We start from the raw sequence: 13837 nt of genomic DNA, 5'->3' as shown, positions 1-13837 counted from the left end.
TTTGTCATTTGCCACCTGAATTTTGTGTTTCCCTTTAAATATCAATAATTACATTTCCACCATAAACTGGAGCACAAAAGGTCTCCAGAATGCAGGAAATTAAGTGTTTGATGCTCAAAGTCTTCTGGGGAAGGACCCCCAGAAAATGCCCCCACCACTTTTCAACATGAAATGACACGCCTCCTCCACCCTATAGCCTAAACCCACCTAAACCCTGAACCCTCACAGATTTAGTTGATGTCTCCTGGACCTGGTAATTAAATGCTTAAGGGCTGTAAGGGCCTGAAATGGTGTAATGGGACAGCCCCACACTTTGCAACATATCATATTAACTTAACTACACCAAAACAAATGTGGGTTTGGGACTTTTTTGGTTGACCTTTATTACTTTCTTCATAGCCAAGGCAATGAATGGACTGACAGTCTGATTTGAACAATCTTGCCTAATAAATTGATTATTTGAAAATAACCCGTGGAGAAGAGGTACTTTTCAAATAATCACTTTACTCGTTTTTATCAAAACAGCATCATACACTTACATGTAAACTTCTTTTTTCTTGAAGTTGCTCCTTCCATGTTTATTTACCTTTTTTTTTAAGGCAGGCTTCCCCTGGTAACCCAGTATTTAATATCATAACGCTATAAGCTGTGGGTAATTCCCTCAGGCGAAGTCTGCAGAGAGGAAAGTGTGCATAAAGGGCTCAAAAAGTCTGCCAGAGAGCCCTCCTGCACTTTGCACAATTTGACAGTGGGCCAACCCTAAGCCATGCTCATGGACTGACCGGGAACGTGTCTCAAAGTCTGTGAGTCTGAGTGTGCAGACTGGGATTCAGCCATACTCATACCTACAGGAAGGTGACAGAGACCCACGAAAGTCTATGCTTTCCTAATAAGAGACCACTGAGACAGCTACTAAACTGAATTTATCTGGGACAACCTCTTTACCCAGAGGACAGGGACACTGTTGATGTAAAAGTATGGTACTCTTAAATGCTTTTTAAAATAGCACAACAAACCAGTCCATTCACACTGTTCTGAAAAGACAGACATCCCAAAATAAGGGTAAATAACACCAAAGCTATCGGCATGGCTAAATATCACCACAAGAGAGTCAGAAAATATGCTTTTAAAACATTTTAATGAACCAACCCTTTTAAGTGTGTACATGATTACAAAGTAGGCTATCATGGAGACCACTGTTTCCGGTCTAACTACTGCATGGCATTAATCCTCCTGTCATTACTTGGTTGTCACTGAACTATAGAAGTGGTTGAAACTTTTTCCAAACCTGTTGCCACAGTAAATGTCAAAATAAACACCCAACCTTTGTGACAATCAACGGTCCGACAAGATGACCTGTTAGATGTACAGTACAAGTAAAGTTACCTCTCAACCTGTGGGGCTAACTTAGAAGTGGTTTACAGGTCAGATAACACTAAGAAGAAAGAAGTACAGTCCTCTCCAAAAGTACTGGATCGGTAAGGCAAATTCCTTTGTTTTTGTTGTTCACTGAAGACATTGGGGTTTAAGATCAAAAGATGAGTATGAGACAAGAGTTCAGAATTTCAGCTTTTATTTCCTGACATTCACATCTAGATGTGTTAAACAACTTAGGACATATCACCGTTTGTATTAGACCACAGCATTCTTAGGTGAGCAAAAGTAATGGAACAAATAATCTTAAAGTAAATAACATTTAATATTTGGTGGCATAACCCTTGCTTGCAATAACTGCCTCAAGCCTGTGACCCATCGACATCACCAAACTGTTGCATTCTTCATTTGTGATGTTATTCCAGGCATTTACCGCAGCTTCTTTCAGTTCTTGTTTGTTTCGGTGTGTTTCTCCCTTCAGTTTCTTAAGGAGGTGAAATGCATGCTCTATTGGGTTAAGGTCAGGTGATTGACTTGGCCAGTCTAAAACCTTCCACTTTTTCCCCCTGATGAAGTCCTTTGTTTTGTTGGCAGTGTGCTTTGGGTCGTTGTCCTGCTGCATGATAAACTTCCTACAAATTAGTTTCAATGCTTTTCTCCGTAAATTGGCAGACAAAATGTTTCTGTACACTTCTGAATTCATTCTGCTGCTACCATCATCAGTTACATCATCAATAAATATTAATGAGGTGTAGAAGCAGCCATGCCCGCCCAAGCCATGACATCACCTCCACCATGCTTCACAGATGAGCTTGTATGCTTCGGATCATAAGCATTCCTTTCTATCTTCACACTTTGGCCTTTCCATCACTTTGGTAGAGATTCATCTTGCTCTCATCAGTCCATAAGATTGTGTTCCAATACTTTTGCAGCTCATCTCTGTACTTCTTTGCAAATTTCAATCTGGCCTTTGGATTCTTCCTGCTGATGAGTGGTTTGCATCTTGTGGTGTGGCCTCTGTATTTCTGCTCTCTGAGTCTTCTTCAAACAGTGGATTGTGATACCTTCATCACTGCACTGTGGAGGTCGTTGGAGAGGTCACTGATGTTTTGGGGGTTTTCTTCACAGCTCTCACAATATTTCTATCATCAACTACTGCCGACCTGTTTGATGTCTGTTGCTCAGTACACCAGTAGTTTTTCTTTTTCAGGACATTCCAAATTGTTGTGCTTACTATGCCCAATGTTTGTCCAATGGCTCTGGTCGATTTTCCTTCTTTTCTCAGCTTGACAGTGGCTGTTTTTTCTCCCATGGACAGTTCTCTGGTCTTCGTGTTGGTTTATTCCCTTTAACAGGAAATACAGTCTTCATAGGTTTGAAAGAAGGATGAAAACTTAGACTAGTCATGCAGAGCTATTTAATGTTTGGGCAACAAGAAACATCTGTCAGTCACATGTTCCAATAGTTTTGCTCACTTGAAAAATGGGTGGGTTCAAACAAACGGTGATATGTCCTGAGTTGTTTAACACATCTAGATGAGAATACCAGGAAATAAAAGCTGAAATTCTTAATTCTTGTCTCATCTTTTGATCTTAAACCCAAAAATAAAGGAATTTGCCTTCCTGTTCCAATACTTTTGGAGGGTACTGAATGTTGAATTTACATCAGAAAGGAACACAAGCACTTAACATCAGTCTTGTTTAATGTACTTATATCCAGTTTGGTCCCATAGAATACACATCAGGTAACAGGATTCAAAAATATTTTGAAATCAAAGCAATAGTTTCTCTTAAAAGAGGTGTACATGTTTTGTCTGTCATGTTATGTACATTTCTAGGAAATCAGTGCAGTTCTGTATGAATGTCCACTTAATATGGCTCTTTTCTTTTCACAATTTTTTAAACCACTAGATTTTTCCTTGGTCGTCCCCTGCGCTTTCCTAAACCTTTACCACTGTTCTGGCTGCTGTGCCTCTTTTTCTTTGACTCTGCTGGGTCGAAATCAGAGTCACTGTCAGAATTCTTTGCCTTTCTCCTCGGTCTGCTTGTGCTCGATGCCACCTTCTCACTCCTCTCCTCTCCCTCCTCTGCAGTTTCAAAGGACTTGTCACTGTCGCCCGGCTCATCGCCGCTTTCTTCATCACTGGCTCTTGTTTTCTTCAACTTCTGCCCTTGCGGTTTTCCAGTCTTTGTGTTTGAACACTGGCCTTCCTCTTTAACTGCCATAACCGAGTTGCCTGATTCATAGCTCTTTGGCCTTCCTATGGGCCTACCTGTGGTTTTCCTTTTTTTGGTGGTCCCATATATTCTCTCATTCTGCCCCTCCTCTTCTGTATCCTGTTCTTCCTCTACATTGTCAAGCCCTAAATCTGCACCGCTCTTGTTCCCATTATCCTGAGCATCAACAGTGTCGCTTTCCCTTTGGTTTATCTTTTCCTTCTTTTGCTCACATCCAGAGCTCGGCGTGTGGTAACGCTGGACGTGACTCTTCAAGCTCACGTTGTGATTGAAGCACTTGTCGCAATGCTGACACTTGTAGGGCCTCTCCCCTGTGTGCAGACGCATGTGGGATTTCAGGTGGCCTGCCTGGTTGAAACCACGTTGGCACACCGAACACTTAAACGGCTTCTCTCCCGTGTGCACAGATAAGTGTCTCTGCAGAGTAAGTGGCCAGAGGAACTCCATCCCACAGATGTCACATTTTAATTGCGGGGGGCCTCTGTGATCCACAAGGTGTATTCTGCGCTCCTTATTTGAAGCAAATGTCTCTGAACAGTCGGGACACTTATAAGGCTTTCCTTCAGTTAGATGGGTCTGCTCGTGACTGAATTTGTCCACCTTTGTTTTGAATGTAACATGGCAGTATTTACACCGATGCTCATAGTTTGCATCATGGACTCTGCTGTGGCGAATTAGAGCGACCTCACTGACACATCTTTTCCCACAAATGTTGCAAGGATAGGGTTTCATTTTGTGCTCACACGTGTGAGGCCACCGCTTGTTGAAAAACATCCCGCAATCCGTGCAGAGCTCCCTGTGTTTGGGGGCAAAGTGAGAATAATTATCATGTTCTCCCTCTTCCTCCTCTTCCCCGTCATCCTCCGTTTCATTATCAGGTTTCTTCTGAAGCACTCTAGCCGGGAAAAAGCCCCTCACTGGCTTCCAATCCTCGTCTGAGTCCATGTCACCCTGCTCACTCAACTCCTCCTCATCCATGGAGTCACTTTCCTCATCAACAACAGCAACAATCTCAGGGACCCCATCTTTTGGCGCTGCCTGTGATACATAGACATCAATGGGTATGGGTGAAATTAAACTTTGTACAGCAGACTGTTTTAAATAATGAAACTTAAAAACAACAAGGTGCAAGCTGAGGACACCCTATGATTAATGATTCTAACTGAACAGTTTATAAAACCCACAAAATGAATCTAAATGCAGTTTTCTCAGCGAGAAAATGCAAAAAGAAAAATCCCAACGTAATGACCCATATGACATAGACAATATGCATGTATGGTATTTCTTGGATGCACAATCCCAAAACTATAAGTAGTCTGGATGTGTTGTAGTGAGCCCTACCTGTTGGGTCTCTGGAGTTACTTCTGTGCCTACTGTCAAGTGTTGCTCCGCAGCTGTCGGGACGCTGGCATTGACTTGGCTTTTCCAGTGGTTTCTGTACTCACACTGAAGGCACCGCTGGTTCAAGACGACGAACACCCCATAGGTGACCTTCTCCATCTGAAGCTTACAGCCACACAATGGGCACTTGCAGCTAAATAACTGGAGGAGGCGTTTTTCATTCACAACATACTTCCCTTTCATCTGTAGAAGCGCAGCCCTAAAAATCAATTTAAATAAAAATGTTAACTTGATGTAAAAAGTTGCCAAAGTCAGCAAAAATGTTAAGCACAAATTTACAGGAAACGTACTTTTCCCTGATCAAATCCATTTTCTTATTTTTTGGATGCATCCGGCCATGTACAGATACTACAGCATGTGAAGTGTCAGTTGAAGATGGGACGCCTTGTGAGACTGGGGTTCCTTGGGCAGCTGCAAATTAAATTGGGATTATATGTGAGAAAATTCTTCATGTTAGCTCATTTTTATAAACACAATAACATTTCGTTTTACCCATTGAAGTCCGTCTTGATTCTTCTGAATAGGAAGTTGGGCCATCACATGTTTTAAGTTGATCACACTGACAGGCAGCTCCTCCGGTTTCCTCAGGCTCCTACACAAAGTAACACATTAAGTAAGTGCAGTTGACCAAGATCAACTAACAAAAATAAATAATTGTGTGTAACAATATTAAAGTACCACATGTTTTGATTTTATACGAAAATATATAAAGACTTTGTGTGTGACTGATTGCACAATGTGAATATTTAACAACTGGGTGGTAAATTGCTACATTAAGGACTACTTTGTGTTAACAGTCTGGGGCTAAACTAGTCAATATTAGCATATTGCGCACCAGCAACATCTAGGGGCAACACTACTATTCAGTTTGCTAAATGTGGATCTGCACCTCCCTCGTACTGAGTACATGTTGTGTGAAAGGAGAGGCCATTGGATTTCTGTTACTGTGTTCATGCCTAATTCAAGTGGTTAAAGACTTCCTACTGTACTGTTATTCCCTACTGTATCGCTCCTGTTATGACTAATGAGTCCCAAATGTGTGTCTCTGACTTGCACATGACTGCTATGTTTTTTATTGTTGTTGTTTTGTATTGTGCATTTACTCTTAACGTTAATTGGCAATTAAATTCGTACTCTTAACCGGACTTATTATTATTATTATGAATCAATTATTTTTTATTTATGTATGTATTTATTAAACAAATATCGATTGATAAAAACATTTTGTTTTTTGGCTCCGTCCACGCGGCGTGTTTTATGTATAAAAACAAACAACCCCTAAGAATTAGCTACATATTATCAAACATAAGGACGCATCATTAGCTCGGAGGAGTAAACACATGCGTACAGCAGACTCACCACACACTTTGGGCTTTCTAGATCTGGTTCAGGTTCGTCTGACTCAGACTGGAGACACAGTAATGGGACCGCACTGGGCTTTAATGTTAGCTGGACCTTGCCAGTCTTGCCTGAATGGCTCGGTGTCAGGTTTTCAAAACATTCATCTGTAAAGTGTTCGATACAGATTGTAATGTCCGTCCAGGACGACTCTTTAAAACGCTGCTTATTGACTGTGGCGAGAAACTGGACCCACTCCAGTCTCCTCTCCGGATCCTCCGGTAACTTGAACCGTTGCGCACCGCGACGCCCCGATTCACAGCCGACGACCGAGCACATCCCGGATTTAAGCTCAGGCCCTCCAGCTCTTAGTTTTTATTTAATATTCACAAAGAGTAGAACACGGGCGGGTTCATGTATCAATATTTTAAATCGTCCAGCCCCAACAACACTGCTGAGCTAATTCAGCTAATGGTTGTCGCTACAGGCTCTGGATGGGCGGGGGGTCGGGGTTCTACGCACGGGTTCGCACGGTTTGTTATCAGGCGTACACCGGCTAGTGTAGCTCCTGTCTACTGTGTGACAGTGATGTTTTCTGTTATTAAAGAGGATCTCTAAAACCTACCAGATTAGAACCAGGGTTAATTGTGTTTTAGAAAGTGTTTTCGTCTAGACGCATTGTCTTGACACGCGTAGGCTACTTTTGTTTTATTAGATTTTTTTTCTCTTCCTCTAGACGCCTACCTTCACGACAGTTTCTACTGTCGGCGATGCCAGTTGTACGTAAGGTGACTGACAAGAAAATGTGAGAAACAAACCCAAATTTCTTCCTATGAAAGTTTAACAATAAATAGACTGATTAATGCCAGTGCATATGCGTACAAATATTTGGGTCTGGGCAGTTTCCAGCAGGTGGCGCTGTTCTGCTTCAAACGGTTTGTGTCATGATGACCTTGACTATTGCCAGTAGAGCTGTCTATGGTGTAGTGATCATCACTTCTCAGAAGCTTGTTAATATTAGTTTCTTAAAAAGTATTACTTTTTGTTCCAATCTATGGAATTTGATATCATAAGCATTTATGAAAGGCTTTACCACTAAGGGAATTCCCGTTGAGATTAATATCTCATTTGCAAGAGAGACACGAGTAGGCTACCTGTAAAATAATACAAGAAACCGAAGGACAGTAATATAAATTAGAATATTAAAACATGATGTATGAAATAAAAGCATGTTCCTAAAGTGCCACAGGGTACAATACTGTGGATTTTAAAGGGGCTTTGTTAATTGTTGCATGTTATAACCAATCAAATATTGTATCAGACTAATGTGGGGATTAAGTGGCACAATCTTTAACACTGCATTTGCTGCAGCTACAGTTTCCTACTATGTTAAAACACACACCAAACCCTCTTGAGTTTACCTGTCCTACATTCCCAAAAGATGACCTTTCTGTGTGCGTGCATGTGTATTTGTGCATTTGTGTGTGACTTTGTCCATCAGTTAACAGATCTAATCCCCCAAGTCAAAGAACACATGTTTTCCTGGAGGTGGAGTAGATACTGCAGCTACAGTGCATGCCTTATGTTTTGTGTCTCAGAGGATCTGTACTTGTAAATAATCCTCAGGAGTCATTGAATTCTGTCTTTTAACTATTTAATGTCCATAGGGCCGCTTGCCAGGAGTGAAAATCATGCACATTTACTGACACATTGTGCATATTGTACATGCCGCTTATCAGGTTTCTTAAATGTTTCAATGCAGAAGATTTTTTTAAAACTTTAAAATGTATTTCCGTAGCTTTAGGACACCTGCTTTGTTAAAAATCAGTACACACCCTGGCTATATGACAGCCTGCATTACATCTTATAATACTGACTTTTCACTTAAGTCAACAGCAGGGATGTGTGGCTGAAATATGGGCTTAGGGTCACCGCTGTGGTTTTAAACATATGGTTCCTGAACAAACAGGAATGCCATTCACAACTGCAGCTTGTGTAGCTGGTGGTGACAATTTACTCCCTGGTGTTTCACTGGGCATGACACATGTATTAGTGTCCAAAAACATACTAGGGTTTTATGAGGAGAGAAAAAAATGACATAGGGCTTTGAGGATTTACTTACCAGAATGTCTGCTTGCCGGATATCTGACAAGTTATTCCGTGTGTCCATCAATCTGCCCAGAGGATGCCAGTCAATCAGTCTCTCATCACACTGCCTCAACAATCATTTGTGTCCTTGTGTTTGTCTGCATGTGTGTATGCTTATGATATGTATATCTCTTATTTGTGTGTAATAGTGTGTCTCGCAGAAATCTAAATTATAGTTTTTCTTCCTTAACGAGTGTTTGTGAATAAGCCCATATTTATTACCATACCACCGTAAGTCGAGGACAGTCTGCTTTCTAAAAACCTCCTCTTTACTCTCCTATTTTGATATCAACATGCACCATCAGTGTATTTGCTGAATGTGCTGAAACTTCAAAGGCTGATGCTTAGTAGGAATGTGCTATTAAACAGTAAACATTAGGCTGGGGGCAATAAACCCAGCAGCGCACACAAACACACGGTGTGAGAAGGTAATTTCCATGGTTTACACACCAACAAACCCATTCCTTTCATGATGATTGCAGTCAATGTGAAGTTCCCATGTGACTGAGCCAGAGAGGGGAGTGGGAAACTGTTCCAAAAAAGTGTAGAAAATGTAATTTTCTCTGATGTTTGAGCACAATGGAATTTGACCCCTGACTTCTATTTACATTCTATCCTCCTCCATCATATCAATTCTGGAAAAAAGTGAGAGAGAGTCCTTGTCGAAACATGTCAGCTGCCTTTCACATCCACAGAGGAATGTTGGCGAGGCTTCACAATGTTGTCAGTCAGTACAGCAGATAAGAGCGTTCAGTTCATAAATAAGATTGATGACATCGCATACCACCAGTTCCTGCTCTGTGTTTTCCCATACAAGCTGCGCGGTCAAAAAGCATCTGCGCTATCTCACCAACTCACATCCTCTCCGCCCCAAGTCCAGACATGCTTAGGTGTTTTAGCATATTCCCCTAAACCACACTACAGCAGGATACATTTTCTTGCTCAGTTGGGTATAAAGAAAATTGGCAGATGTTTCCTAGCAGGCACAGAAAAATGACTATAAATAGTTTGTTGATCATATAGGTTAATGGATAACTTTAAAAGATGGTATATCGACCTCACAATGCCACTCAATTACATTGAATCAGGAGCCTTAAAAGATTTTGGAAATGAAAAAAATAGCTCTGCTTTGTTCTTGCTCAACAAAGTTCTTGCAGAAGTCTTGTTGATGAGTTTTAGGATCAAAAGGAACCATAACTCCAGCACACTGGCAATGGACGTTCTTGTCCATATTACACCATCAAGATTTTCTACTTTCATATATCTAACATTTTACTTTTCTATTGTATTCTTGTGATTTTTGATATTTAGCTTCAATCCCACTGCAGGGAGCCTACTTTTTAATCATGTTTCAACCGCAGTAACATTATCATAATGTACTTGCAGAGACATTCACTGTTTTCCTCCCTCCACAGGGACTTCAGACCACTAAATCAGCACCCTGGAGCAGATGAGATTCAGTGTCTTGCTCAAGGACACTTCAGCAGATAGGATATTTGGCAAAGCTGTAAAAACACCAGTGAGACAGTGATGGAAATAAATGCAGTATTTTATTGTTCTTGTTGAAGTTAATTTAGAACAATGTTTGGAACACTTTTGAGTGTGTTAAATAAATAAATCTCATTTTTGAAGTGACAACAAGTTTTTTAAAGTGAGGTGGAACGGCCTGTGTCTTTTAATGTGGAAACGCAGACACACAGCCGAGCTGAAAGAATAAGGCTGCGGATATTTTCATACAGCTCATAAGCACACATCAAATCAACGCAATATTATAGACTACGCCTGTTCATGTAGACATTCAGACTGTCGGCAAATTTCTGTCTGCCTGCATGTGTCAGCTGCAGGCGTGCTACTGTCGTATTTCTGTAGTGCTACAGTTTAATCCTCGTTCATAAAATATTACGCTCTGCTGCCAGTAGACTTGTTCATGTCTGTGGTCATCTGCTGCTAACACAGCCGCTTTTATGTGAACGCACTCCCGGTTGAATTGGGAAACCCTGGGTTCCCCTTCGAGGGAACTCGAACTGCGTCGGTGACGACACTATGGGAACGCCTCTGGGCGCGGCAGGGCTGAACTATGAATGAAACTACTCCAATCCTATTGGTGTTACTAGAACGGTAGTGTGTGACGGCGTAACCGGAGGGGTATATAAGCACGCCGGCACACAGGACACATTAGCTTCTTTCTATTCAGCAGGCACTCTGGCTATGTTTGGAAGCTCCATCATCTTACCTGAAGTCGAGACGAAGCAGCAGATCATGTCGAAGCGATTCCGACAGTGTGTCTTTCCCTGTCAGCGCTTCATCACGGAAGGTGATAACCATGGAATGTGCGTCTCATGCCTGAGGATGTCGCACGCCCAGGCAGCTCTCGAGGGAGCTGCGACCATTGCGAGGCCCTGCCCCTGAGGGTGGTGAGGTCTAGAGGATGGTCGGATGCGCTCCCCCGTGGCTCAGGCCCTGCGGTCGCTGAGGCGTTGCGGCGGCTCCGATCCTGGGGATCACAACGCAAGATTGCCGAGGGTGCCGGGACAGCTGAGGCCTTTTTTTTCTCGTCCCCGATTGGGAGCCCGTTTCTCTGCTTCTCCCACTCCAGGTATGAGTCTGGAGAGGCTTGCACGATCTGGCTCTGAGGAGCCAGATGTGCTTAGCATGGAGAATGACTTTGGGGAAACGGAACGTCATCAGCCCTCGCCAGGATACGAGGAGTTGTTGGAAGTGATGACGCGGGCTGTGGCCAAACTGCACATTGATTGGCCACAGGCGGTGCAGCAGCCTTCGGTGGGCAACAAACTAGACGAGCAGTTTCTGCAACACCGAGTGCCACCCCCGCGTCGGCCCTTACCATTTTTTCCGGAACTACACAACGAGTTGTGTAGATCGTGGAACAAACCCTTCTCTGCACAGCTGTCTACGTCCCCCCGGCTGGACTACGGCATCGTGACGGAGAAACAGGCCTACTGGCCTGTTTGGCGAAGCAGTGGATGCTGTCGTGAACAGGTTCCAGCACGCCAAAACTCAGGGAGAGGCGTTTGAGCGATATCTCCCCCACCGGTCAGGCTCCAGGACCGCGACGGCTCAGGAAAGGCGGACGCAGCCTTCGTCCAGCACCTACCGCCGCAGCCAGAAGCAGACCGTCACTTCACGGGATCCCCCTCAACCAACCTGGGAGGCAAGACGGCGCTCTTGCCCACAGCCCCCCAAGAAGACAGATCTGAGGACCGTCATTCAGTCTCGGCGGGCCCGGGGGAAGAGGTCCTGAGACTTCAAGTAGGGGGAATTTCGCGGAAGCTTGGCGGAGCCTCGCGAACATTTCCCCGTGGGTCCTGCGCACAATAGTGGATGGCTACAGGCTGCAGTTCCGGGTTCGCACCCCCAGATTCAGCGGGATGGTCGGGACTGCAGTACACGCAGAACAGAGCCAGATGTTGGGACAGGAAGTCCGCTCTCTGCTAGGGAAAGGGGCCATAGAACTCATTTCCCCGCCGGTCAGAGAAGCCGGCTTCTACAGCCAATACTTCCTGGTTCCCAAGAAGGACGGAGGATTGCGTCCGATTTTGGATCTGCGGTCCCTGAACCAATCTCTGAGGAGATTCAGGTTCAGGAGGCTCACCATCCCCGCCATCATCAGTCACATCCAATCCGAGGATTGGTTTGTCACAATAGATCTGCAAGACGCTTATTTCCACATCTCCATCTCAGACGGCGCACTGTCCCCTGTGGTTCTCCCTCTCGCCCCCAGCCCCGCTAGGGCTGGATGCCATGGTGCAGATGTGCCCGAGGCTGTCTCTATATGCGTTTCCCCCAGTTGCTCTGCTCCCGTCAGTCTACTATTAGTAGCCCCGTTTTGGCCGGCACGAGTGTGGTTCTCGGATTTAAAATCGCTCCTCAAGAAGGAGACCTGCTGTCCCGGGCGGAGGGCTGGATCTTTCACCCGCACCCCGCCCTGTGGCAGCTATGGGTCTGGACCCTGAGGGGGCGCAGTTCCTAGAGGCGGGCCTGACGACAGGAGCAGTCGAGACGCTGCTTAGCTCCAGAGCCCGTCCACGAGAAGGATGTACGGCCTAAAGTGGAATGTGTTCACCACCTGGTGCAGAGAACGGGCGGTGGACCCAGTTACCTGCTCGGTAATTGTGATACTGGAGTTCCTCCAGCACCGTTTCTCCGCGGGCCTCTCCCCGTCCACGCTCAAAGTGTATGTGGCCGCCATTGCAGCATTCCACGCCCCTCTGAGTGATGGGCCCTTGGGGAGACTTCCACTGGTCGTGCGCTTCCTCCGTGGAGCCAGGAGGATGAGACCCGTGACTCGTTCCAGGGTTCCCACCTGGGACCTGGCAGTGGTTCTCAAAGCGCTGGCTGAGGCCCCCTTCGAACCCCTGGAGTTGGCTGAGGCCAAAAACCTGACCCTTAAGATGATCTTTCTCCTTGCTATCACCTCTCTGAGGAGGGTGGGGGATCTCCAAGCACTTTTGATTTCTCCCCGATGCCTGGAGTTTGCCCCGGGGAGGGTCAGGGCCATCCTGCACCCTTGTCCAGGTTATGTCCCTAAGGTTCCGGCCAGACTGGCAGGGTCCACGGTGCTGCAGGCATTTCATCCCCCACCTCATGTGATGGCGGAGGATGGGAGACTTCATCTGCTCTGCCCTGTCAGAGCACTGAGTATTTACACTCTGAGGTCTTCCCGGTGGAGGAAAGCAGACCAGTTGCTGGTGTGTTTCGGGTCCCCCAAGGCTGGGCTCCCCGCTTCTAAACACACCATCAGCAACTGGATTGTTCAGACTATTTCCCTGGCCTATTAGGTGCGCGGTTTGCCTTCACCTATGGCCGTAAGGGCGCACTCTACTCGAGGCATGGCGGTTTCTAGGGCCCTCCTCGCAGGGGCGTCACTCCAGGATTTGTGTAATGCGGCTGGCTGGGCCACCCCTCACACTTTCTTCCGGTTTTACAGTCTGGACCTTCCTTCTGCACCTGGCACCCGTGCGCTCTCCTCCTACTCGTGCCATCAGGTTCTGCATGCTGGGGGCAGGCGGCCTAAGTGGGTATCTCGTTCCCATAGTGTCGTCACTGACGCAGTTCGAGTTCCCTCAAAGGGGAACGTCTCAGGTTACGTATGTAACCCTTGTTCCCCGAAGGACGAGACACTGCGTCGGTCCACCACACCTGGAGTGCCCTGCTTCATAGAAAGGGCACAGGTACAGGCCCCTGGTTAACTCAGTTTGTTGTAAAAAAACAAAAACAAAAACAAAAAACAAAAAACAACAACTTATAACACCTTTGTGGTACTGTTGTTTTCTTTAAATATATTACATGCTGTCAATAAACAAAAACAACCAAGATAG

At 45.0% G+C, this 13837-nt stretch overlaps 1 protein-coding gene across 1 annotated transcript; it reads right to left on the bottom strand.

Moving 5' to 3' along the window:
• Positions 1–3058: 3058 nt before the first annotated feature.
• On the bottom strand, positions 3059–7117 carry LOC119885029 (zinc finger protein with KRAB and SCAN domains 5-like). Its single transcript, XM_038695287.1, has 5 exons — positions 6372–7117; positions 5505–5604; positions 5303–5423; positions 4953–5211; positions 3059–4649 (listed from the first exon to the last, which is right to left on the bottom strand). Exons 1-5 carry the CDS (start codon positions 6687–6689, stop codon positions 3273–3275), a joined length of 2175 nt encoding a protein of 724 aa, XP_038551215.1. The 5' UTR covers positions 6690–7117; the 3' UTR covers positions 3059–3272.
• Positions 7118–13837: the final 6720 nt, after the last annotated feature.

Source organism: Micropterus salmoides, unplaced genomic scaffold, assembly GCF_014851395.1.
Source record: "Micropterus salmoides isolate LMB-PRFRI ecotype aquatic unplaced genomic scaffold, ASM1485139v1 Ms_hic_scaffold_3871, whole genome shotgun sequence".
Taxonomy (NCBI): domain Eukaryota; kingdom Metazoa; phylum Chordata; class Actinopteri; order Centrarchiformes; family Centrarchidae; genus Micropterus; species Micropterus salmoides.
This window is presented reverse-complemented; position numbering and strand designations above follow the sequence as displayed.